General features: G+C 40.6%; 1 protein-coding gene across 1 annotated transcript in view; it reads right to left on the bottom strand.

Moving 5' to 3' along the window:
* The window catches only part of PKHD1 (PKHD1 ciliary IPT domain containing fibrocystin/polyductin), a 238112-nt gene that overhangs the window by 48943 nt on the left and 161455 nt on the right, over positions 1-27714 (bottom strand). The window contains exons 54-58 of the mRNA XM_054291748.1: positions 25062-25216; positions 23091-23243; positions 21836-22714; positions 20357-20519; positions 18246-18406 (exon numbers count right to left, since the gene is read on the bottom strand). Of these exons, the coding sequence (XP_054147723.1) occupies positions 18246-18406; positions 20357-20519; positions 21836-22714; positions 23091-23243; positions 25062-25216 (1511 nt within the window). The remainder of the gene's footprint in view (positions 1-18245; positions 18407-20356; positions 20520-21835; positions 22715-23090; positions 23244-25061; positions 25217-27714) is intronic.

Here is a 27714-nt window from a genome sequence, read left to right as displayed (position 1 = left end):
AAATCCTCTCACATCTCATTATCCCACAGTTTAGGTTAAGGGCTTTTATAGCTTGGCTTCCTAATTCAACCACAGGATCAGCTCTGCTCCCCTCTGCCACAGTGCTGAAATATTATTTCTGTAACATGAAGAGCAGAGCAAAGAAATAGAACATGTTCTCATGGCAGCAAGTTAATTTTGGTTTAACCTCCAGCTCCAGTGCTTGCCATTGCACTCTGGTTGGTTAAATAGCAACACCAAGTAAACCAGAAATAAAGTTTTACTCAAGCAAAAAGCCTCCTGAAGGTGCTGGCTGCATCATTTCCTATAATACAAAGGGTTCTCTTGTCATTCTTGTTGGCAAGACGCCATTTCCATGCAAAGATGGACTCTGTTGAACCTATTTACCAAGGAATACCTGTGAAATGTGAAACTGAATTATGACGACTTTCACCCCAAAATCACAGGAAGATGGAGAGTAAACTCTGTATTGGTTTGGAATTTTTCTCTTTGTATTCCTTTCCTCTCCAAACTCGAGCCTCAGCCTCTCAAAGAAAGACACCTGAAAAAGACACTTTGCTTTTTGAAAAGACTCCAGCACATCTGAATCCCACTGCAGCAATATAATTTCCTTAAGCAGCTCCCAAACTGTGAACATAAAAGGATACAAATTCAATACCCTCAAAATAAGAAGAATAAGATAATAACCCTGAACAATGAGAAAATTGCACAAGTTCACTTTCCATGTCAGTATGCATTTCCCTTTAAGAATTTCCATTTCCCTTTAAGCAATTCTATTATTCACACATAGCATTTCTAATCATTCTTTCAAGTGTTTCTATGTAACTTATCAGGGTTTAATGAATGCCAGAATAAGCACTAGAGGGAAAATCCACATAACTGGACACTAACCCAAAGGTTTTAACAAGACCTCTACATTTTTCTCTTTTTAATATAATCTTTATTCAAGCACTTGCTGCTTTGATCAGAAATATGGCTTTTTTATTGGTATTATTATTGACTTTTTCCCACCCACCCTCTTGCCTAAATCACCATCCCATAACCTGTGAGCCTTCCAGGGTTGCAGTGAAGAGTTATTGGTTACAAAGGGCTTCTTTGAAAACAACATCTACATAAAATCAGTAAAAGCTAACAAACAAACTTCTGTACTGATTTCTACTGAATGGGGACCCACACTCATTTTACAGAGAACAAAAAAAAACCAACCCAGAAAATATCCAAAATTGGAAAATGTTAGAGAACACAAGTGACTTGTTCAGTCTGCAATAATTTATGGAGGTACTTGCTATCAATCAGAATTCCTAGGGATCACTTTGTGCCCAGAAGTTGTCACTCACACAAATTCTGGGACATTTTGCCACTAGAGGTTTGAATGGCTAAAAGATTGGGTGAGACAGGATACATAAACCAATAGTACAGGAATTTCTTTTACCTTCAGGTCAAACTAACTTGAATTAATGGCTGCTTTGGGAAACAGGGGGTATGAGAAAAGACGTCAGTCTATAAATGTTGATTATTCTTCCCAAAGCAACCACTGCCTCCAACATTACACTAAAAACATGATAAAATTTGAATCTGATTTTTTAAGCCATTCCTGGAGTTCTGCAGGATTCCTGTCTGCAGGCAGGAATCTTCCTGCTGTTGTGGGCAGCCTTGCACTTATATTTCATCTCTGACTGGTTTGGGGTTCTTTTATTTGGGGTGCTCTTCAGGCATATGTGGAGTCAGAGCTTTTCCAGAGAGACTTAGCCTTTCCAAGAGCAAGGGATGTGTTTTGTTATGTGTGGTCACTGACTTCTTTAGGGATTTTTTCTTCCTTCAGACACAAATTTGAATGGCTGAGGAAATTTGTACCCTTGGGGTCTGGGGAGGGAAAGGAGAAATCAGATTTCCCTCCATGCACAAGGATCCAAAGCAACCACTCGAAGCTGGGCAGAATAGTTTCTCTGAAGCTGATTTAGATGTCTTACTCAGTGGTTTCAAAGAGTAAGGGGGACATCATATCATTTTCCTGCAATGAAAAAATTATTTCAACTGATTCTACTTACAGCCCTAATAACTTGCAATAACTTTCAGGGAAACTTAATAACAGCCTTCTAGTATCAAAAAGGGGATTAGGAGAAGTACTTTTTAAAAGGGCATACAGAGATAGGAAAAGGGGAATTGGCTCTAAGATGAAAAGGAGTAGATTTAGATTAGATATTAGAAAGAAATTATTTAGAGGCTGGTGAGGCCCCGGCACAGGGTGCCCAGATAAGCTGTGGCTGCCCCATCCCTGGAAGTGTCCAAGGCCAGGTTGGATGGGGCTTGGAGCAACCTGGGCTGGTGGAAGATGTCCCTGTCCATGGCAGGTGCTGGAACTGGGTGATTTTTAAGGTCTCTTTTAATCCATTATTCCAAGAACTGGAAAAGTCCTCAACAAGTGGCACAGCCTATTCCTCCACCCCACAGCAAGGACAGGTCAGCCTGCCTTCATTCTTGACACATCCTGCTGAGACTTTATCTCAAAGCTCCCTCTCCAGAAAAGAAAGCAGTGGTGTCCATCTCCTAAGGCACAGAGACCAGGGACAGCCCAGCCCTGCTCCAATGTGAACTGTGCTTTTAATTGTGGTCAACCCTCAGAGTGAGACATGGACAGAAAATTTAATTAATTTATCACAAGTTGGATCAGGAGGTCCAAGAAGAGCCAAGGACTCTCACAGCTATTAGGGAAATTTTTGCCAAGTATTCTCCCCAGCTATTTATCCACTAGAGCTGTTTCTCCTATTTCTTTCAAATTTATTTTTTGGTTCAACCTTGAACCTACTTGGTGCTTCTGATCAGCTAATGCTATAATCTGTCTGAGGAATAATTTCTGCACTGAAAAGGTGGTCAGGCATTGGAACAGACCAGCCAGGGAGTGGTGGAATCACCATTCTTGAAAGTGTTCAGTGTTTGGGACATGGTTCAGTGGTGGACTTGGCAGTGCTGGTTGGACTTGATGACCTCAGAGGACTTTTCCAACCTAAAGGACTCTGATTCTGCAAATCCCACACAGGAGAATAAAATATTGTTCTTGCAATATGGACCCCATAGGGATGTGACTTCATTTTCAGCCCAGTAACTGTTGCACCCTGGTGAGTATGGGAAGCAGACAATAAGAAAGGCTTACCCTGGTTTTGCAATGTGCTTATTAATTTCAGAAAAACCACCGCAGGAACAAAGTTTATTAGTGAGTAGGAGGATGTTTCAGGAACAGAGCCTGACTGAAAATAATCGGCTCCCTTTAATTAATTACATACAGTTTTATTGCATAACTGATGGTTTTAAACCTTGGCCAATTAACTTGTCAAACACAGAAGTTAAATTCTATATTGGTCTCTTAAGAAAGATCTATGCCAAAGTTTTAATTCAAGTTGCCTTATCCAAGAATGAGAAAATAGGTCCTTTTGAAACAAGAATTATTGGGTAGTTACCCAGATTTGAAAAAAAGAATAGGAAAGACAAAGCCAAAAAAAAAAAAAAAAGCAGGGACACAGAAGTCCAATATATTGCGCAGATCCATGACTTCTATTGTGGGACAAATTGAAGTGGCAAGGTTACCTTGTCTTGACAACTTATTTTCTAAGACAAGATGAGGTGCTGTTGTTAATTTAGCATGCCTACAAGAGAGAAAAAAAAAAGAAAAAACCTCACACCTTTTCATTGAAAAGTTCTTGAAAAGCACCTTATGATGCTGTGGTAGCTCTCACTGGTTCTGTGTGTCTTATCCCAGCAACTGGAGAATGTGGAATGATTTTATAATAGCATATATTCATAAATATATTTCTATTTATCATAACATAGTTATATATTTGTATATTGAAATGAATATAAATTTTTACATGTTAAGTTAATAAACATGTTCTTGGCATGATCTAAAACTGAGTGTTCAACATAACTACCCCAGATGAAAATATTTATTTTGCAGTTTCTTACACATAATGTCAGTTAATAAATTTTTTTTTTCCAAAGCACTGAGCTGTTTCTCCAAAAATTCACTCAGAAATTAATATGTTCTTTTCAACTAATTATTTTAACTAAGCATTATACTCATGCTACATATCCTGAGAACCCAGTGGTGCACATAGTGTCAACCACATGTGCTTTGAACTCTGGTAAAGTGATGACATCTATATCAAAGCTATGCTTTATAAATGAAGATATTGCATGTTTTGTCTCAGTAATTATTTTGTGAAATGCAGCGTTTGTGTGTAGCAACCTCTTGGCCCGAGCTTTCAACACTTTAACTTCATTAAGATGAAATGTTCTATTAAGACGTGTCCTGAGAGCAATATGCTCAAAACTGGGATGGATAGTTGTGCACTTCCCGCTGATTTTTGGTGTACATGTCAGAATCCTAGAATGCTGGAATGCTTGGGATTAGAGGGGACATTGAAGATCATCCAGTTCCACCCCCTGCCATGGGCAGGGGTGCTTTCCACTAGCCCAGGTTGCTCCAATTCCCATCCAGACTGGCCTTGGACACTTCCAGGGATCCAGGGGCATCCACAGCTTCTCTGGACAACCTTGGCCAGGGCCTCACCACCCCCATGGCTAAAGAACATCACCCAGAGACCACCTACACCAGATCCCTGTCCAACCTGGCCTTGATGTTTCTAGGATTGAAGCATTCACCACCTCTCTGGACAACCTGTAGCCAGTGTTTCACCACCCTCATTGCAAAAACCTCTCCCTTATATCTAATCTAGGTTGACCACCTTCTAATTTAAAACCATCAACCCTTGTCCTCTGGCAGCAGGACCTGATAAGTTATCTGCCCCCATTTTTCTTAAAAGCTCCCTTTAGTGCAGAAAGGCCAAAATAAGGTCTCCCCACAGCCTTCTCTATTGTACAAATGTGTGTTAGAACACAGCCCTAAGCCATGTCCAGAGCAACTTCATTTTGGGCCAAATGAGTCAAAATTGCTTGTTTCTTAGTGTGATCATGAAAACTGTCAAAGCAAAGAGTGTCAAAATTTAAAAGCACGAAGAGAGCAAGGCAAGCTAAGGTCACAGAGGCAACATCTAAGTGCTTGCCTGACTTAGTAATGCCACAGGAACACTGATAATTAACAGTTTGTAATTTTTCCCAGTGGTTCACAGGGGACTCAAACTAGTTTGGAATCGCACCATACCAGATGCCACATAGACATTTCTGTAGTTCCTGACTCTGAAATGTCAGGAGTCATTACAAACTAACGAGTGGAAGGAAAAAATAAGACTTATCCTAATTTCACAGGGTAATCAAGTGATTTTTTTACTGTGAGGGTTCTGAGGCCCTGGGACAGGGTGCCCAGAGAAGCTGTGGCTGCCCCATCCCTGGAAGTGCCCAAGGCCAGGCTGGACAGGGCTTGGAACAGCCTGGGATAGTGGAAGGTGTCCCTGCCCATGGCAGGAGGTGGAAAGAGCTGATCTTAAAAGTACCTTCCAATACAAACAATTCTGTGGTTCCATTCACTCTCTGGGACGTCTCCTCAAAATTCAGACACCTTTAGCAGTGCTGCTCTAGTGTGTCAATGACAGTGACAATGACAAAGCTCCTGGTTCAGAGCTGCCTCCTGTCCTGCCAGCCCGGAGCATGGACAAACAAACAAGAGTTTGCTTGGAAGAAGCCATGCCACCATGGCCAAGGTGTGATGGTCCCCACAAGAACCTGTCTTTCAGTTGTACTTTTACATCCCTGACATCAAAGAACAGGGAGAAAATTCCCCTGCTTTTCCTGTAGCTCTTTTACAGCACTGACGCAGCATGGAAAAATTAAAGATGCTTTATCTGAAACATCCACAAAGGAAATCCTGTGTTTCTGATGAACCTGACTTCCTCAATTTCCTGTTTGCTGCACAGCTGTCTGCATTGGATGGGTCTCAGGGACATTTTTTTGGACATATTTGTGTACCTCAGTTGGAAGCCAGGTTCCTAGAGCTGGAACATAAGGGTCTATAATCTTTTTAAAAAAAAAATTAAAAATCACAGTGAAAACAGAAAGAATGAAAAGAAAACAAACCAATAAAGAATCTATCCTGTCATAACATTTGAGGTCCTGGTATTTGCTGGCCTTGGAGTAGGTTCAAGATAAATGAAGGAAATGTGTATTTCATTAAATGCTAATATTTGGAAGATAAGAGGAAAAAATGATGAAATGCTCCCAAGAACAGTTGTGAGGGCAGTGCCTGTGTGTGTATAAACACAAATGTTTGCATACACACAAACAGACCATCGTGATTCACTCTGAACCAGAGCAGGGCTACGTAGGAAGAATTACAGTGAAAGGAAAAAAAATACCTATTTTCCCAGGTTATTGCTCCTCATATTCATGACAAGAGATTTTGCACTTCTCATTCTCCATCTCTTTTCAGAACTTTAATTAAAACCTTCCACAAAATGGGGGGTTTTGGGTTTTGGGGTTTTTTTGCAAGTGTAACTTGATCTTATAAATAATCATTGAGTCACACATAGGCACACACAAAAAATCTCAATCCTACACAAGCTAAACTGTGCTAGGTGCTTTAATAATAAGGCTGGTGAACCAACACCCAGGCAGCTTTTTCCCAGTGGATGCCATACTTGTTGCTGGTAAAACTTTGAGGTCTCTTCTCCATTCCACCGCAGAGGACTCTGTAATCCCTTGGCTCCTGCCCAACCCAGTCTGTAAAGTCAGGACACAACACATGTTTGCCTCCTGGGGACACAGCCTTGGGCAGCAACCAGGGTCACCAAGTGCCCAAGTGCCCAGCAGATGCAATGAAAGAGAGCTAGAATGTGGGATTTGAGGCTCCAAATACTCAGGAGAGCATTTGATGTCTGTGCTTCAAACAATGCAGAAGAGCAGGAACTGAAATTTTCACAAGTGATAGACAAGGCTTAGATCTTTCAAAGAACATGAGAAAATAATGAATCTAAGCAATTTATTTTCATAAATAGTTCTGGACACAGTTTTTCACAAGGACTGTAAATAGAAAATAACTTACTGACCACAGAATAGTTTCCCTGATAACCCTCAACCTCTACTGTAAGGCCATAAGTTCTAAAGTTTAGAGATTTGTTTTTAACACACACCAAAAGAAAGCTTCATTTTTTTCATTGCAGCTGAACCATTTCTGAGCAAACTTTCAGACAAAATCTTTCCCCAGGCATAAATCTATCAAGGAAAAAGAAAGGCATCTAGTGGAGCAAATAACATTAAAGTGTAGAGCATAAAATAAAATATAAAAGTAGAAGCAAGTAAAAAGAAAGAACAAGTATTATGATGGAATGTTACGGTATAGGCTGTCAAACTGTGATTGCATGGAATCAGTGGAACTCTTGGATCAAAGCCATTGATCCATGGCAGCCTCCTTGCAGGTGGACAACACCTGCCAAAGAACTGATTAAATGCCTTGGTCTGGGTTTCAGGTAAGGTCAAACAGCCACACGAAGACAATTTGGTTACTGGTTGGGAAGGCTGTGGAGGTTTGGCTTTGGAAAAGACCCCTGAGAGCAAGTGCAACTGTAAATGTAATGCCACAAAATCCCTCTAAACCTTGTCCCCCAGTGCCACATCAACACATCTTTCAATGCCACACCAGGGGAGAACCAGGAGGTAAAGAAACCAGTTCCACACCAAGTGGAACCAGCGCTGCACTACCCAGCTGTGGCTGGATTCCCAACTCTGAACCAGTATGGAAAAGTTTTTTTCCTTTAGTTGAGACACAAACGTGGAGTTTCACTCCAGAGAACATTTCTTGGTAGCCAAAGGACTCCAAATGGATAACCCACTTTGGGGGACAGAAACATTCACCAGAGAGTTTTTCTTCACAGATCCAAACTTTTTTACACCTGTAGGAATCTATTACCTTGAGGACTTATCACTCTATTACTTTTATTCAAAATTGAAAATGCTTTTAAAAGGACTGGGAGGGAAATGACATACAGATATATCTGCACATTCACTGCATGATTGCATAAATCTCATGCTTGAAGAAACCCAACTTAAAAAAAAGAGACAGAAACATGATGCATACACACCAATAAATTGACTGTTAGCCAGATTTCCTAATATGTTCTGCAAAACTCAGGAATGTGATCCACTGGGTGCCAATCCAGTAGATCTCTGCAGTGTTCATTCAAAAATGTGAACCTCACAGTCTGCCCAACACCCTCTAAAATGGGTGAGAAAGCTGTTTTTCCATCCACAGGCCTTGATCAGTCCCACAAAGAGAGGAAAAGAGAGCTATCCCTTGGTGCTTGTGCCTGCTTCTCTTTCAAATGGAATTAATGGTGGTTTAATGGGGTATGAAAGGATGTTTTACTGGAAACAATGAGGAACAATTGTCTAGCTCACGTTTCATTTCACAGGTCATTATTGCATTAAGAAGTAAATCGACCAAGTCCGGTAAATAACAGTCTGTGTTTTGCCCAAAGCTTCAAACCAACAATCTTAGCAGTCACCAACTAATATCTTTGTCATTTTTAACCCTTGCAGGGATCTGCTGGGGGCTAAACAATTATAGTCTTCACCCACCCCTAGCAGGTAAGCATTATTCATTTTATTTCTCATGCCTTCTTCCTGCAAACCCCATGAGGCTGGGTTGGATTTTTTTTTTTTGCATTGTTGTTTTGTTTATTAGCCAACCTAGCCAACTGTGTGTCTGGTGGCCTTGAAAAACAACACATATTTTAGTGACTGCCACAGGCATCTTTAAACAGGCTGCTTCCTCTGCAAAATTAATTGTTGCAAAATGCGGTGCTTCCCCTGTAAACCTCTGCAAACTCCCACTCAGCAGTTTGGTTGGATTACAAATATGTCTCTAAGATGTAAAGGAAATAATATAGTTACGCTTGCAGGATGAAATACACATTTCTTTTTTTCTGTTTTTCTTTTTTTTTTTTTTTAATTGCTTAGCAAGCCTGGAGAGTGTGTTCCATGTAGATGCTGTCCTTGGTTCCATCGCTGCCTCACTGGAGCAACTCACTTCTCCACTTCCTCTGTTTCTCCTGACACATTCTGGCTTGACTGTTAATACCAGCAGCTTCTGCAGCAGCTGCACCAAAGGCAGTATGGGCAGCAGATCAAGGGAAGTGACTCTGCCCCACTCAGGTGAGACCTCACCTGCAGAGTTGCTTCCAGGCCTGGATTTCCAGCACAGGAAGGACATGGAGGTGTTGGAGCAAGTCGAGAAGGGGCACCAGGATGATCAGAGTGATAGAGCACCTCTGCTATGAGGAAAGGCAGAGGGAATTGGGATTGTTCAGCCTGGAGAACAAAAAGCTTTGGGATGATCTAATTGTGGCCTTCCAGTACTTGTAGTGAGTCAACAAGAAAAAGGGAGAAGGAATATTTACAAGAGCATGGATTGACAAGACAATGCAGGGAGGGGAGGAATAGAGTCAAATTGAAATACAGTAAGTTTAGACTGGATATTAGGAAGAAATTCTTCCTTGTAAGGGTGGTGAGGCCCTGGCACAGGGTGCCCAGAGAAGCTGCGGCTGCCTCTGGATCTCTGGAAGTGTCCAAGGCCAGGTTGGATGGGGCTTGGAGCAACCTGGGATAGCGGAAGGTGTCTCTGCCCATGGCAGGGGGTGGAACGAGGTGATCTTTAAGGTCCCTTCCAACCCAAATTGTTCTGTGATTCTTCCAGAAGATGCTGGAAATTTCTGGGTGGTAAATTGTAGGAATAAAACCCAAAGACTGACTCAGATTTGTGTGCATCACCAAAGCAGGAATGATAAATAAGAATGGAACAGTTCCTTGAGAGAATATGAAGGATGTCTGAGCTTTGAGGAGAGGTCCCAGATAAGGAATAAATTCATAGAATGGTTTGTTTTGGAAGGGACTTTCAAGATCAGCTTGTTCCAACCACCTGCCATGAGCAGGGACACCATTCCCTATCCCAGGTTGCTTCCAGCCTTATCCAGCCTGGCCTTGAACACTTCCAGGGATGGGGCAGCCACAGCTTCTCTGGGTAACCTGTGCTAATTTTAGTTCTCTGGTGCTGTAAACTCCACTCACACCCTGGACATCATTTTCTATGGGTCTCTACACTAAAATATTGCACATAATTTCAGGCTCATTGACATTCCACAAGAACAGGCAGACTGAATGACCAGGACTAAGCATATGGGTTGAGAGACAATCCCTTTCCTCCTCATTGATCATTCTGTCTTCATCAGAAGCATTTAGAGAGTCCTAATTACCAAACCTCCTACAACGCCCTGGCCTTTGGACCCATGTATCACTGCCAGATCTCAAAGATTCCTGCAGACCGCAAATATCCTCTCAGAATTTTTTAAATAGGTGCTGAAAGAGTTATTTGAAGCTATTTGACCCATCCTCCACCTGCTCAGGAAAAGATCACCTGTATCTGATTATCTAAGGATGTTACCATTGATGAGGGCTCCACAACTCACTCAGGGAAGCTATGCCCATGTTTCTCTGTCTTTATGCCAACATTTCCTCCCAACACATAAATTTATCTTGATGATACTTCAGACCATTATTTCTGATTCCACAGACTTTGAGAGCAATTTATTTCTCTCCAATCCCCAGCAATCTCATGTTTTTGAAGGCTGTTCCTAAACCTCTCCTCCACCTTTTCTCAAGAGCAAGCCACCCAGCTTTTCCAGCCATTTCTCGTATCTTCTGTTTTCCACATGCCTAATAATTCTTTTGACATTTAACTCTCAGGTTCCTAAATAAATCCATCACTGGTGAGTCCATCAGTTATTCAGGTTTCATGGACCACCAATGCTTTATGAATCGCAGTTTAAAAACACTACACTGAAACAGAAGCCTCATCGTCTCAATGATAAAAAACTTTTGCTTGTGTTGCAGACAACATTTATATACAGAAAGGGAGAAAGGTGGGTTTCAAACCCATAACTAGAATCATGAATGAAGGAGATGTGGTGTTTTGGGGGTCCTGAGCCCCAGGGAAGCAAACAGGCTCTCCAAGATCTCACAAACTCTAAAAATGGTGACATTTTTAAAAATAGCTCCTTAAATACAGGAGTTCAGTTTGGAAAATTAAAAACCTGCTCTTTGATCCTCAGGGATTAAGGCTAAAAGGGGAAGCCAAGAATTTCTGATAGCAAGAGTAGGCACAAACTATTTGTTGGCACATCTTCAAAAGGGATTGCTATCCTAAGGGGCAAGGTTATCTCCCATTGTCAGGGACCTGACTTCATAATCAGTTTTTCCAAAATTCATTTGGATAATCATTCCTAATATATATGTACACATATTTTACATTTTATGCAGCTGAACATCAGTGCATGACTGTTTGAAAGAACCTGAAGAATTTAGAAAAGAGGCAGAAAGGGTGGCACAAAAACTCCATTTACAGCAATAAATGTGCAAAATAGTTGGGTTTGCCCAAGGTTTTTTTGGCTTCATCAGGAGAAAAGAATTTGATACCCTTGTTTGATGGGAACAAGGAAATAGGGTTTGATAGGCTTATACAATTATACATATACAGATATATAATCTGTGTGTGTATATACATTTCTCTATGCTGATCACATGGAAAATGAACAGTGCCATTCATCCCACACATCCTACATTCAGAACTAAAGAAAAAGAAAACCCTGGAAAAGGAAAATAGCCTTTTATTAGAGTCTGAAATGCAGGTGACTGTGAGAGAAAGTAATTTAGAGTATTTCAAAATGGACATGAGGCACGGCCACCTCAGCCCCACTGCTGACCTTGTTGCTACATCCCCAATTGTGCCCAATTCCTCTCAGATTTAACAAAAGAAATCATGTAGAGGAGTGGTTTCTCCTTGACACAGATGTCCCCTAAGGAAGTCTCACAGTGGCATCCAGACCACAGAATCACAGATTGCCTTGTGCTGGAAGACACCAAGAAGTTCATCTTGTTCCACACCTGCCATGGGCAGGGACGCCTTCTACTATCCCAGGTTGCTCCAAGCCCTGTCAAATCTGGCTTTGGATACTTCCAGGGATGGGGAAGCCAGAACTTCTCTGGGTAACCTGTGCCAGGGCCTCAGCACCTTCATAGAGAAGAATTTCTTCCATACCTCTAATTTAAATATTCCCTCTGTCAGTTTAAAGCCATTCCTTGCTCTGTCTTCTATCCCAACTGGTGGATTCTCCACCCACAGAATTGTTCCTCACTCTGCTGTGCTGAAGTTGGCACAGCTGATTCTTTAATTCAGTGTTCCACCATCTCACCCCAATGAGCCACTACATAGACATCAAAGATATAAAAATAACTTAATTTCCCTTTGGATTACTTTAAACTTTGTTCTCCCATGAGCATTACGAAAATCCTCCCAACTTTATTCTCTGCTTTGGTCTCAACTTAATTAAAGTCCGCTGAAATCTTTACCAGAGATGTGTTTTCAGGAAAATTAAGGATTACAAGCATTTTCTGATCATATTAGGTTTGGTTTTTATGAAAGAATAGCTTGGTAAGAGCTCTTTTAATGTCCTCCATTCCTACTTCCAACCCATTTTGCATGGGCCATTTATTGCAGAAAAAGCAAATTTCTATTTGTGAACAGTAACAGCAAAAAAGCTCCAGAGAAAAACAATGCTGATATTACATTGTTTCATTCCTTGCAGATCTACCAAACCTGCATTTTATTCTCAGACATCTTTAATTACTGACTACAATTATGCATAGCTAGTGTGGCTAATCATATTCCTTGGAATATTAAATATTTATGGTGCAACATTTTCACCCAGCTTGAGCCCTAACTTATATTGCCAGCCTGTGTCTCAAAATTCTATGCCTTCCCAACTATTATTTGAGATTTTTATTCAATAATTAAAAGTACCAGAAGAAGGAAAATTGTACAAAAATCTTCAACCTATAACCCAATTTATTATTTTTACTTTCATCTGACATTTTATCATATTTCTGATGAAATTTGCAAACTTCTGTATATTCATCAATGACTTTTATCTTCAATGTTACAATTCAAAGAGTTTTTTACAATTATTTTTTATAAAATTGAATGTTCAATGTCTCCATAACTTGCTTCAGAACAGCATTTACATATTAAACACTTCCCTCTTTATGTTTTAGAAAATGTACTGATTACCTCTAGAGAGTAAGCAAGAATACTGAGAAATTTCACACCTTTAGATTTGTCCAGATTGAAAATAGCACAGGAAAATATAATCTCAATGGTTTGCTGGTTGGAGAAAAAGTTAAATTGTCCACAATACACTGGTCCTCTCACCAACAGATTAACACTAAAGCTGAGTCAATTAAAAAAAATATCTTTTTCTTTTAAAGAATAAATGGGAAAACAAAAACAAAACCAAAACACAACTGCAATTTTTTTGTTTGTTTCTTTTTGTTTCTTTAGAATATTAGCCAGAATTTAAATGTTTAGTGATGTCCCAACAAGTAGTCCAGGAATAATTTTTTAGTAAAAAGTTCTATGTAAAATGCACTTTGGGTTTATTCTAGTCCATGCAACCATAAAGTTCCACCTGCCTTAACAAGGTGGTATGGTTTTAGATTCAGAGTTTGGCTGTCAGAGTTCTGGAAGGAAATTTTTAATTCAATGACTGACCTTGGGCAAGTCACAAATTCTCTCCTCTTCCTGGAAAACTTGTATCAAAATAAATGTCCATCCCACAGAGGTATTACAGACCTAAATTTCACCGATTCTTCTACTGTATCCAAAGAACTTACAAGGAGTTGTCAGGTTGTAAAGTAGAAAATAAATCCAATTATTCACACAAAATGCAAGGTGCATATGTTTACAAAAGAAAAAAAAAGTTGCACGAATACACATCAAATAGGCCGGGGTTTCATCATCCCCCACTAAATCAGAATCAGAGAGGACTGAAGGAAGAACACAAAGTTGGTGAAAAGGCTGGGGAACCTCTCCTATGGCTGAAGGATTAGGTGTGTTCTCCCTGGAGGAGACAAGGCTCAGGAGAGAATCCTATCACAATATTCCAGTACTTACGGGGAAGCTAAAAGGGGGATAAAGCTCTTTCTTCACAAGGAGACACATGGGGAAGACAATGGGCTGCAGGTACTGCTTGCACCAGGAAAGGTCTCATCTCACTATAAGAAATAAGTTTTCTTCACAGTGATAGCAATCACTGGGTGTTGTAATTGCCCCATCCCTGGAAGCGTCCAAGTACAGGTTGGACAGGGCTTGGAGCAAGCTGGGATGGTGGAAGGTGTCCATGCCCATGGCTGGGGTATGGAACAAGGTGGTCTTGAAGGTCCCCTCCAAGCCAAACCATTCTGTGATTCTATGATTTATTGGAACAACCTCCCCAAGGACATGGATGTCCCTGTAATGGAGTCTCCATTACATCCTCATTTTGAGGTTTTCAAAATGCAGTTGGACACGGTGCCACACAATGTTCCTTTCTCACAAAAGGGTGGACCAGATGAGCTTTTGAGTCCATTTCCAACCTGATCTGCTTTATGATTTTGTGATTATTCCATCCAAATTGCCTTAAATTATACCTAGAATGTATCTGTCAGCAGGAAGAAAACATCAGTCTACAGGCTCAAGACTAAAACTTGAAAGCCTTGGTTTCATCTCTCATTTCTGTATGTTACCCATGTAATGAGTCAATCTCTTGTTGCTCAGTGGAGGGGACATTGGTAAATTCTAGTGGAAATTGAACCTGCCCATGAAAAGAGATGGAACTAGATAACCTTAGATGTCCTTTCCAACCCAAACCATTCCAAAATTCTATGACAACACTGAAGATAACAGAAGTGGGAAAAACTGGATCTTCTGCCAGTTTCAGGTCCTCAGCTACGTTTCCACCAAGGGAAGACAATGAACTTTGATGGTTCTGGGAGTCATCCCAGATTACAGATTTAGGAACTGTGACAAGAGAGTCCTATGAACACTGCAAAAGCCAGCAACTGGCTGATCCTTCAACTACACAAGGATGGTTGAATCAGCTGCCCTTTGTGGAGCTGGGGTTTAACCTGGACATAGGAATCGGTTGAATACACAAACTGTTCACTTATCCTAAATTCCCCAACAAGACACTCCTGTTTATAGCTAATTTTGCTGTACAGCTTATGATTCTGGTATTTCCTCTATCATGGAACCATTTAGTGCTCCAGGCCTGGCCCCAAGCTCTTTTGCAAGAGGCTTGCTCTAGACATGAGTTTTAGGAGAAAAACATTTTGTCATCCAAAAATGGCAGCTCAAAGAGATTTAAATAATTACAAATTCATGTTAAACTCATTAAATTGTTTTGGATAATTCAAAAAATGGTACTTTGAAAGTTCTTCATAAATTATTTAGGGAGGAGGGTGTTGGAAAACATTTAATTTTAAACTTTTGCAGCATTATATTTAAAAGACAAAAAAAAGACTAAAAGGACTCTCGCATTAAAAAGTAATTATGCTTTGTTGGACTCAAACCCACTTTTGTTGTTACTCCTTTTTTCTTGCAGTAGAAATAATAATGGCAACAAAAATGTTGGCTCTGTTTCCTCCTGTTTTGTTCTTTTTTTCTAAATTTCTGCGGTTTATCCAGAAAACTAAAATTTCATTTTGAAGTGAACAATTATGCTTCTTCAGAGAGTCACAATGAAAAGCTTAGTCTATGAACAAAGAGCAAACTCAGTGGGTAAAAGTTTGGGAAAACAAAGGGGGAAAAACTGGGTATAAAAATAATAAATTTCACAAATTCTATATAAATTCCATCTTCAATAAAAGACATCATGTGAATCCAGGAACGTCGATATAATTCTGAATGATCCCTTGTGCCCCAGTTATGACTCTCACAACCTCTTTCCTGTGATATTCCTTATTTTGATAAAACATCTCCATGGCTTTTTTGTCCCTGAAGTCTACTGAATGTTTTGGTTTGCTCCCCACAGAGAAATCAGAGTATCTGAAAATGGCTGAGGGACAGAAATTTCAGTCTAATTGGCCAAACTAGAAATATTTATCATAGAATCATACAATCACAGACTGGTTTGTGTTGGAAGGGATCTGAAAGATCATCCCATTCCAATGCCCCTTCCAAGCCATTCCATGATTCTATAATTATGTGACAACACCACCATCTTCACCGGCCTTGAAGCATTGTCAAACCAAAGGGGAATCTGTCCCTACAGAAGCAGTAAAGCTGGAAAAGACCTCCAAGGTCATCAAGCCCATAAAGAATGAGTGAATGCCACCATGCCCACTAAACCATATCACAAAGGGCCACATCTTAGTTTTCTTAATGATTCCAGGGATGGTGGCCTCACCCCTGTCCTGGGAAGCCTGTTTTAATGTCTGACCACCCTTTCTGGAAAGAAATTTTTCATAATATCCAACCTGAATTTTCCCTGGTGCAACTTGGGGGGATTTTCCCCCTGACCTATCACTAATTTCCTGGGAGAAGAGGCCAATCCTTCTTTTCAGGGAGTTGTAGACAGTCCCCCTGAGCCTTCTTTTCTCCAGATTAAGGAACCTCAGCTCCCACAGCTGATCCTCATGGGATTTATATTACAGACCCTTCCCCAGCTCCTTTCCCTTCTCTGGACACACTCCAGCCCTTCAATGTCTTTTTCTTGCAATGAGGAGCTCAAAACTGAACATGGGACTCGAGATTTGGCCTCATCAATGCCCAGCACAGGGGGGATGATAATTGCTCTAGTCCTGCTGGCAGGAGATGAGTGGGAGCAGGAAATTTGAGTTTTTTCTCCAATTTGTCTATTCTGGGAGGCTGAATTGCAGTGAAAAATACTCACTGCTGCAACTTTCCAGAAAGAGAAGGAGAGAAGGGAAGAAGATGACCATGCATTCACCTTATCATCAACTTGTGCCTTTCCAAATGTCAACCTCAAGAAAAAAAGGAACCATAGGTCAAAATGAGAAATACAGAGGAATTTTACACACATTTTGTGAAGGGACGGGGGGAAAAAATCCCCATTCAGATTTGGGCAGCAAAAAGAAAACACAGTAATTTTGTCATAGCTTCAGAGGCAGGCAACATTTATCATATGCTGTTACCTCCATTTCACAAGGAGATAAACCCTATGGAGTGAAGGTTGTATCCTCAGTGCACTTCAGATGATAGGGATTCCTCTTATACCTACGACTGTGTGCTAGGATGTGCTAAAAATGGTGGGAATCTGAATAAAATCCAGGTTTTGTATGCAAATTTATTCATTAATATGCAGGTGCTAAGTGGTAATAGTACTAGAGCATTAGTGCTTGGATGTGATTCATAATTAGGGTGGAAAAGGTACAATAAAAATCAGTGTTTGCATCTACACAACACATAAATCAACCCTGTAAGGAGCCAGCTAGAGCAGGATCCTTAGACGAAAAGCCTTGCACATTTTGTTTAAAGATTAAAGTTCTTCTTGTGTTTAATCAGTTTTAGAGTGTGAAGGAAAACAGGATTAATTACAGTCCCTCCCATCAGTCTCCCATACCAGCAGAGTTACAAACGATGCATCTCTACAGCAAAATGGCCACCATCAGCAGCAGGCACAGGGAATGCTAATTGTAATTAAAGAGTTTATTTGGAATCAGAGAGCTGAGTTTTAATCAGGATGAGAATGGAGCCTTGCTGTGGGAGCCTTCAGAAAGTGGTTACCAAGCAGAATGGGCCTTTTTTAAACAGAGAGGGGTCGTCAAACTTCTGGAGTGGGTTTTCAGCTTGATTATCTCCTCAGTGGGATGCAGATGAAAATCCTTGAAGGGCCAATCATTGGTATTGTTTTGCAGTTTTGTGGTGTTTTTATGGCATGTGCCCCTCAATGCTCTCAGAGGACTTTGCAAGGGGCAGGTAGAATTACCAATCATGGAATGGTTTGGGTTGGAAGGGATCTCAAAGATCATCTCATTTCACCCCTTGCCATGAACAGGGACACCTTCCACTGTCCCAGGCTCCTCCAAGCACTCTCCAACTTGGCCTTAGACAATTCCAGGGATCCAAGCGCAGACACAACTTCTCTATGAAACCTGTGCCAGGGTGTCAGCACCGTCACAGGGAAAAAAAAAATTTTTACTATCCAATCTAGTGAGCCAGACCCTAAAGAGGCTAAGGATGTGGGGTGAAATGATACTGCAAGGAGGCAGAGTGGCACTGGTGGGCACAGACCTGTTCACTGAGTAACCCCAGCCTTCTACACCACAATTCACTACATCCTGCCTGGAAAGGAATCACACACATTGGGACTACCATGACCTCAGCCTCAGCTGCAGATCTCAGTGAAAGTCACATCTCATGGCTCAAATTTCTGCATGACTTTGCAAACACTCCCTCCAGCACAGGCACTTACCAGCTTCTGAGTAGAACTGTGTCCATTCAAACTCTGACTTTGGGAAGACAGAGACAGGTGGCTCCAGGTGCAGGACACCTCCATCTAAATCCTTGAAAAGGGCTTTCCTTGAGCCTTTGCATCTCTTTTCAGGGAGCACGGTGTCTTTAGAGGTTTGTACACTGGTAAGTAGGAAAGGTAACATTATTATTAGTGGCTTGGAACAGCCAGAAAAGCCTATAAATTTCTATGTAAGCCATTAACTACTGGCTGCCAGAGGAAGGTACCCATAACAGGACAGGGGTGTTGAGAGAAACTCATCTCACTGAGACAAATATAAGAGTTGAGATTAATAATTTCCTAAACAAGGATCTATACTGAATATAGAAGGAGGTCAGTGTGTTTAAATAACATGACTAATTTCTGAAATACTAACATGTAGTGAGCTGAATTGCAGTTTGACTATAGATTCAACACAGCTTAAAGGAATTGGTGAACTGAGCATCTCACACCCATGGCAGAATTCAATACAATAAAAAGACTTGTACTCCAGCAAAGTCCTCGGAGATATTTTCAGATTACTACACATTAAACCATGAAGAGAATGCAGAATTATTTGGTCTCAGGCTGAGAAAAACCAATTTCTGGTACCTTGAATGGGGCAAACAGGTATAGGCAGAGATGTGCAGTAAGGGCAGAGGAACAAAAATGCCAATTCCCCCAGACAGCCAAGCTCAAAAGAGGCAGAGAACAAAGACTCCTCTGATCCTGACAGTTCAGTTCTTGACCATCTCTGAGCACATGCAGCATTTCTGCTGGTTAGGTCTACCAGTAGGACAAGCAAAGTTCTTCATGGATTTGCTATATTCTCTGATGTTTCTATTTCCTTTCTTGCTCCAAGGCAATGCTCATCTTCTCTTTGACAGGACAAATCCATCAAGATTTCCCTTCAGGATGCTGAAGCAGAACCATGCAGCCACATCCTGGATCAAGCTCAGCAGCTGCAAAGGTGGATTAAATAAATGCATGCAGATCTTGCATGAGGAGCACTGGGAGATGTAACCACCCTCAGAGGCTCAGCAGCCTCCCAAGGAAGTATTCAGTGACCCACGTGCATTCCTCACATTTGAAAACCACCAGCTCTTGCAGTAGACTGGGCATTCAGCAGCTCACTACCAGCAGAATATTGTGGGATGGATACAAGAGTGAAACATAATGGGAGCTGACAAGCTGGACAGGACTCAGAAATCTACACGCAAACTAATGCCCAGAGCAAAAAGCAAAAATATAGAATAAAATAAGAAATTCTGGCAGGAGGCTGGAGGGGCTCCAAACATAGCAGTGCGGGACACCTCCAATTATTTTTGACTGGCAAGTGGAGTCCATGTGGAATTTTTTTTTTTTTTTGCTACTTCAAGGCTTTCCTGACATAGCCTCTGCATCATGTTCAGTGACTGCAATAAATAAATAGGCATGTGGTTTCCATTGGATGTGCTATGTCTAAAGCACTGCAACCAGCAGTGACTTAAGGTTACAGATGAAGTTCTCCCCTCCCTCCTCAACACTCACAGATGATATTCTCCCTGGGCAGGAGCAGTTCTGGCAATCATTTGACATCTCACAGCCTGCCTGGTGCTGATCAACATTTCTGATGTGATCTCGCAGGCACAAATCAAGCCACGCTTCCCCGACCAAAAGGACATTCCCTGTCTCAGGGTTTTTTTCCTGGAGGTCCTGACATTTTCTGAAGCCTGAGGCTGAGAAGTCAGAGATGCTCAGGATGGTGGTTTAGGAAATGGGATATGTGAGGTTTGTTTTGCAGCACAAATGTCAGGAAAAGAAGAAATCCAAGAGGATTTATCCAGAGATGCACCTTGATGGAATTCAAAACTCAAATTGTAAAAGATTGCCCTAAACTAAATTTGATGGTGTTTTTCAATTTCCTTTTTTTTTTTTAACCTGTATTTGAGTTTTTCTGTGCATGTTTGTTTGATGTCAGAGCTTGCTCGTTTTTGTCAGACAGGTGCAGTACAAAAGCAGACATGAGGGGAGGAGAGTTCCAAAGCTGTAGGTGTTTGGGATTTTTTTTTTTTTTTTTTGAAAAAAAGATAGTTCAGAATGAAGCATTTTACCTCTTTGGATGAAAGTAGAACATGTCCCTCTCACTGACATGTAACATCCTTGATGTCTCTGCTGTGATGAGAGGCATGATGCCTAAATGATCAGCATTTGACATGATACAGACATCCCTGTCTTCACTGTAGCAGCTCTGTCTAAAACCAGTAAAGGTGACTTCTGCCAGGAATTAAGAGAAGATCAAACAAGGAAAAATGGTTAAAAGAGTGCCATAACTAGAGATAAAAAAGTTGTTTTTTTCATGTGATGTTTTCCATATTAACATGCCCCCCATATATATCTGTGCAAATTATTTTTAAATCAGACTAATATCATTGTTCATAGATCTTCATGTGGCTTTAGAATACTCTGTAGCTAAGTTATATCCTGAGTTGATACAAACCAAGTTATGCCATAGGAAATGAAATCAAAGAAATAGTAACTGAAAGAGAAATCAAAAAGCAAGGGTATGTAATACATTTTCATTTGAATAAGTAAGAATCAGTTAAATAACAACCTGCCTTGTATGATTTTTCTACTTGCCAGAGATTACTATAAAACAAGCAGGGTGTGATGACACATACTTGGCTCTGGCACTCAACTCTTATGCAGCTCCAAAATCCATATTGTGCCATGAATTTTTTGTGAGTCTATTTGTCTTCCTCTATCTCTCTTACTCCTCAATAAAAAGGGGATAATCAATTTTCTTGAAAAAGTAAGTAGCAGTGAGGAGTAAAGACATGAAAAGCAGTGAGGTATTTAGATGTCACCATTGCAACCAGCCATCAGGGTTCTGCTGTATTCAAACATTGCTCTGGGGACTGAAAAATTAATTTGAAACAAAGATCCAGGATACATAACAGACCTCTATTCCTCTTGTGCAAGCTCTTATACCAATAAAGGTCATAACTGCTTCTGTGAGTTGTAGTTCTTATGTTCTGTGACAATTCTATCCAAAGTGCGATATTCACTTCTCAGATTTGGGATCTTTATTTAGGTGGAGGCAACTGTGGGTCAGAGAGATGAATCAATTGGAAAAGTAACACAGAGGGAAGGTATGTGTGAGGTGGAATCTATACACTAGCAGGAGACATAATTGTCATGGAATCAGAGAATCCAAGAATGGTTTGAGTTGGAAGGGACCTTAAATATCATCTCATTCCACTCCTCTGCTATGGGCAGGGACATTTTCCACTATCCCAGGCTGCTTCAAGCCCCATCCAACCCAACCCTGAATACCTCCAGGGATGGGGCAGCCACAGCTTCTAGGGGCAACAATTATCCTGCAGTAGATTCAGGAAGTGAAAATTATCAAATAATATTTTTTCTCAATTAAACTGTATCAGGTTGTAGAAGAATTGTGCTATCAATTTCACTGAGACTCTGATTTCTCCAACAGTCCATCCGTGGGAGGTTAAAACTTCAACTGGAAGAAATGAAATGAGTAAAGAAAAGCAATGACAGAACAGTCTGGCCAGTAGAGGCAGAAGACCAACCTTTCAGCTTCATGATTCCCAGGGCTTTTGGACAATGCCCAGCTTTGTGCCAGGGATGCTCTGGCCTTTTGCTGGGAGCAGTGCTAAATGTGGGCCATAAAATCCCAACACGGCCTCTTAGAGGGTAATGTGGGGGTCGGTCCTGGGCTGTTGGATCAGCTGAGTGAGGCTGGATCCTGTCTCTGAGGCAGTCAAAAGTCGAGCTTGTTGCAACAATGATGGAGTTTTTAAGTTCTATGAATTTTTTCCCCGTGTAGCATTGCTCTGTGTTGGCACAGTGCACCATGGCCAGGAGTCCCACGGTGTTGTCCACCAGCACCACATTTTCCACAATAACGCTGCCTCCAAGGTGGAGCATGACACCATAGTCGTAATTCTTATAGGATAGAAAGCCTGTGATTCTAGTGCAGGTCTGAAATCCATCTTCCTGGTACAGGTGAACGCCGTGGAGACTCGAATGGGCCACATTTCCACTGCAATATTCTCCAGCTAGAGAACACTCCTGGCCCCTGACATGGAAGCCAATCCTCTCAGATCCTGCCACAGCATTGCCACGAAGGGAGACACCGGTGGCCAGGTCCACCTTGATGCCAGCAACCCAGCTTAATGAACCTGCTGGCTGCCTGCTCAGAATAACAAGGCTCCTGATGAGGGAGTGATTTTTCCCTTCCAAATCAATGCCAGGTCCAGTTGTGTTGAACACCATGTTATTGTGCAACAAGATCCCACTGCTCTCGACTGCTTTAATGCCAGCACCACAGCTGCCACTAATGCTGGATGACACCACTGAGGACCCCTGGGATACATTCCTGAATTCAATGGCAGAAAGCTGAGGAGGCCCAAAATTCAAAAATTGAACATTTAAGAGTTGAAGACCACCTGCAATGAGATAAATGGAGTGAAATAAAAACTTATATTACACAAGAATTGGTAATGATGACCACATTAACAACAGTCAGACATATAACATCAAGTACTTTGTCAGTGTATTGTTGTGATGGGTATTTCTAATAAATATATACAAACACACAGTAAAACCTTACAAAGTGCACAGCAACCCTTCCTAAAATATCTTCCATATGATTTATGGATTTATGGATCCATTTATGAATTTTTAGTGGTGCTCATGTTTCATACTTGCCGACCATCAGTTTGTTCTGACTTTCATGGCAAATGTGAATGGATTCGCATGTTGCTGCACCTCTTTCTTGGGCAAAACCAGTGTGCTTGATGAGGACAGGTGAATCTCAACTACCTTCAAACTCCATCCCACTGGAGTCTGTGAAGTGTCCCACCAGCATCCTCCCAGCACAAGCCACATCCGACTGGATCTGCACGTTCCGTGTGAGGAGCCCAACCTCTGCAGCCAAAGGGATGCTTCTGCCATCTTCTGTGTCATGGGGACGCCCTGGGGAGTTGCAAGAAAACAAATGTGATAAGTGTCTATCATACCTATTAGCCAGTGCTTTGAGGGACATAAATCCTGACAGCTCCTCTGCAGAATCTGCACTGACATTCAGGTGTGTTTCACCCCCAGCACAATCTGCGTGCGTCGACACAAAACCAGAAAGGCCACCTGCCCATCAAATATTCACTCTGTGCTTATATTTTACCAAGATATCTCATTTTTAGAACAAGGAGGTGCTAAACCTTTCCCCTGAGGTGTGCAGGTGCCAAAGCAATGAACAGGTTCACACTTCATTTTTTCCAAGCTCTGCGTGCTGGAGTTACTCTTCAGCACACTGCAAAGTTGATCTCCTTGAATTTTCCTCAGGATCAGACTAAGGCCAATGCCAAAACCCTCTTTGCTACAGAGTCTGGCTTGTGTGTGCTTTCTAAAAGGATTTTAAAACATTTATTTCAATGCCTCTCTGAAGGAGACTTTTTCTCAAGTTTATGCAGCTGTCTAGTTTGGATAATCTCAGGTGATTTTAGACCCATGTAAATGTAATTTAGTTATCCAGACTGGCTTTATGCATGGTGGAGAGCAGTAGGCAAATCTCAAGTGCAATATCTTGTGTATTTTATATACCTGCTTTAGGGGCAGATAAAATACAAGTGAGAAGCATGTATTGTATGTATTTTTCTGCATTAATTTTCCAGGGAGCTAAGAGAGACTGGCTCATGTGTGAACATTTCCTGCAAGTATCTACATTTGCCAAGGTGAAACTCAGTATTTACCCATTAATTTTTCCATCAGTACTTTTTTTTTTCAGCTGTATCTAACAACTGCTGCTTTACTCAAATTCCCCTCATGATGCATTTATTATATCTACATCAGCTAAAAAGAAAGCCCTAAAATGCATAAACTACTGGAAATAAAGTCTAGATGTTCTATGCTTTGAACTGCACATTTTGTTTGAAAAATGCAATTGTCATAAAAAGCTGTGCCATGCAGGCTACTGTTGATTAACACTGTGGATAATTGCAGAACAGAGCTCAGTTCCAAGTGAAGCTTTGATTACTGGCTCAGGCATTTAAATATTCACCGTTTAAAACATGATGTTTCTGGATCTTTTTATCCATTACACTAATTTCTGGGCCTACTGGCTGGAATAAAGATCAAATTTAAAAAAATATTGATGTGCACAAGAAAAGTCCTTGGTTTGAAGGTTCAGAATTTGACCTGTTAATAAAATTATTTTTCTTTTGTTAAATAGATGGTAATAAATTTACTTTATTGGTTGAAATAAAAGTAAGTATGTATTAGCACTGCATCCCTTTTTCCACAAAAATATAGATCCATGCAGTCTACACATAAAATAGATATATGCAGATTTTATGTTTGTTTAGATATTAGTTTATAAATACATTGGTTTTTTGCCATGGAATTGCTAAAATTTTGTATTTTAAACTTTATGAATATGATTATTTTGGAATTTGAAAAAATGGTGGGGTTTAATTCTTTTCAAGGTTTTTGACATACCATAGAAATTGTGCAAAGGGCCTAAAATCCTACATTTCTTTTTTCCTTTAGGAGAGGAAAAATTGCTTTCTCTGTCTGTGAACCAGCTCAACTTGAAACACCAGAAAGTTTTCCCAAACAATTCAGCAGTGAATTGATTGTATTCACAGAAATTCATGTTGGAATCAGCAAGCTAAAAAAGTACATGGAGAAAGAAATGAAGATACCACAAGGAAGTAGAATTGATCCTGTTGAGATATGAAATGGAAAGTCAATACTTCAGAAGAAAACTCTCAAAAAAAGGAAAGAAACCTTTCTTACCAATGTGGCTGTGCAGAAGATGTTGATGAATTCTTATATTATGACCATGGACTTCTTTAAGTGTAACTACTTCAGCTTGGTGGGCTTCATAGGAGGAAGAGCTGATCGCAATATCCCCACCTTGATCCCAATCTACTTCATCCTCCACAAAAATCCTGTAACACCATGATATAAACTTAATGTCATTACACTTACAAGAGTTAGGCTCACAAATTTCATTAAAAATGAACAGTTCTGCTCAGGGAGATCTGAAAAGAAAAAAAAAAGGAAAAAGAAAAAAAGTCTACAGGCTATGCTGTAGGAAAAGCCCCTTAAGGGCTTTCTGCAAAAACAGATGTCTAAAATATGTGGGAGGAAATTAATCCTGAAGCATCTACTTCACACCATTGATTAACAACATATACAGTTCCAGTACAGCATTTCAGAGCTCAAGTTGCCTCCAAAAGACATTTCAGACCATCTTTGGTGCCAGGAATATTCTGCAGAGCTGAAAGTCAGCTTTGGATTTAGACAACAACCATGTGTAGGGTCGTGTGTCTGTCTGCACTTGGCATTGAACTTCCACCAGAGCTTGGTGGTGCAGTCAGTAGTGGGTGAAAAAAATTCAGTTCTCTGAATGGGGCACTTTAAGTAGGATTGGATTCCCTAAACAAGAACACCTCTTGCTATCTGAGATATCCCAGGGTATCTAAAACATCAGCCAGCAGATTTGACAGGAGACAGGACTAGCTCCTGAAGCATTCCTGGAGACAAATATGCAGCCATGGAAGAACCCCAAAAAAGTCTCAAAAGAGCCCAAAGACACCTCAAATGGGCCCAAACCATCTGTTTAGGAACCTGAATCCTGCCCTTGGTAGCTGAACACCCTCTAGGCACCAGCACTTAAAACTTTATTGAACATTGCACAGAGTCCTGCATTTATTTGTTTTAATCTTGAACTGAAGATTCCCTTTTACAGTAAAAGTTGTATAAGTAGTTCAGGGTATTTTTAGCTTCACATAAGGAAAATAAAAGTGCTTAGAGACAGCAAAATGCATAATGAGCAGTGTACATCTCTATTTGATAAACATCTTGACCTGTTACAGGGTGAGTGCTGCTGGCCAGGTGATGATCCAAACTCCTCAGGGAATTATTGAGGAAAAAGGGCACTGAGTGAATTCAGACAATTCCTCACATGCAGGCTAGAGAGACAGAAGGGCAGAGAGAAAGGTCCTAAACTAAAAGGGATCTTGTCAAGTTTTTCCAGAGTCTCTTTCTCCAATATTTTTCAAAGATGAGTAGGTTCCAGATGAGCACTTAGTACACAATACCAGTGAATATTCAGTAGAGAAATCCACCAAAAAACTTATTAATTTATTAATTCTTTCTTCGGTTTTTTGGGGGTTTTTTGGTGTTTTTTGTTTTTTTGTTTGTTTGTGGTGTTTTTTTTGTTTTTTGTTTGGCTTTTTTCTTTTTTTTTTTTTTTTTGTGGAATCACTGCATATCTTTTGAAATGGCAGGAAAGTCCTTCCTGAACTGATGAGCTGATTCACACTGGAAAATTATATACAGCAGCTGCTCTCTTTCAATAAAATCCACTTCCTTCAGCTTTCATTTTCCTTCAGTTTTCATATTCCAGCACTGCTTTACCTATTTCCTGTATCCTACCACATGAACTCTTAGCTGGCTATTGGTAGATTTTTAATGAAAAATAGGGCATTGGTTTTGGTTGGGTTTTTTTCCTTTCTTTTAAGAACTGAAACAACTCTTTGTGCTATATTTAATATGCATGCACTAACTCCAAACACTTGTATCTTAGCACCTCATGATATTTCACATAAAATATCTGGGCAGCAACCCAGATCTAGCCTGGATCCATTTCATCCAAGTGTTTAACTGGTATGCTTCAGTCAGAATCTGCTTACTCTGATCTCCCATCTCTGTCGGGGAAGGAGAAGAATTTCCAGAGGTGATTCTGAAGTTGCAGGGTTTGGATCAGGATCAGCTACACAGCAATTCCTAAACAATTAATCTGCACTGAACACACAGCTCTGAGAGAGCTCACAACAGATAAATTCTACTGGTGAGGTCTTTGTGCTTCCACTGCTCATCTTTACAATAATTTCCCTAAATGTTGACACCTCTTCCCTGATGGGAACTGTTCCAACAAGGCTTTGTTAGGCCTGGCTGAAAGGCAGAAACAAGGAAGGAGACAAGGAAGGAAACAAGAAAGGAAACAAGGAAGGAAAGAAGGAAACAAGGAAGGAAAGAAGGAAACAAGGAAACAAGGAAGGAAACAAGGAAGGAAAAAAGGAAGGAAGGAAAAAGGAAAGAAGGAAAGAAACAAGGAAACAAGGAAGGAAACAAGGAAGGAAAAAAGGAAGGAAGGAAGGAAACAAGGAAACAAGGAAGGAAACAAGGAAGGAAGGAAACAAGGAAGGAAGGAAGGAAACAAGGAAACAAGGAAGGAAACAAGGAAGGAAGGAAGGAAGGAAGGAAGGAAGGAAGGAAGGAAGGAAGGAAGGAAGGAAGGAAGGAAGGAATTCGCAGCTTGATTCATCCTTGGAATTTAGATTTCTTTAGAATTAAAGTTAATCTGTGTTGGAAGTGACCTTAAAAATCATCAGCTTCCCCATCATGGTGCAATTTTCTGTTACCTAGGTTGTTTTGTTCT

This window comes from Melozone crissalis, unplaced genomic scaffold (assembly GCF_028551555.1).
Source record: "Melozone crissalis strain CALT ecotype California unplaced genomic scaffold, PUWL_Pcris_2 ptg000106l_1, whole genome shotgun sequence".
Taxonomy (NCBI): Eukaryota; Metazoa; Chordata; class Aves; order Passeriformes; family Passerellidae; genus Melozone; species Melozone crissalis.
Note: the sequence above shows the minus strand (reverse complement) of the source record. Positions and strands in the feature narration are given on the sequence as shown.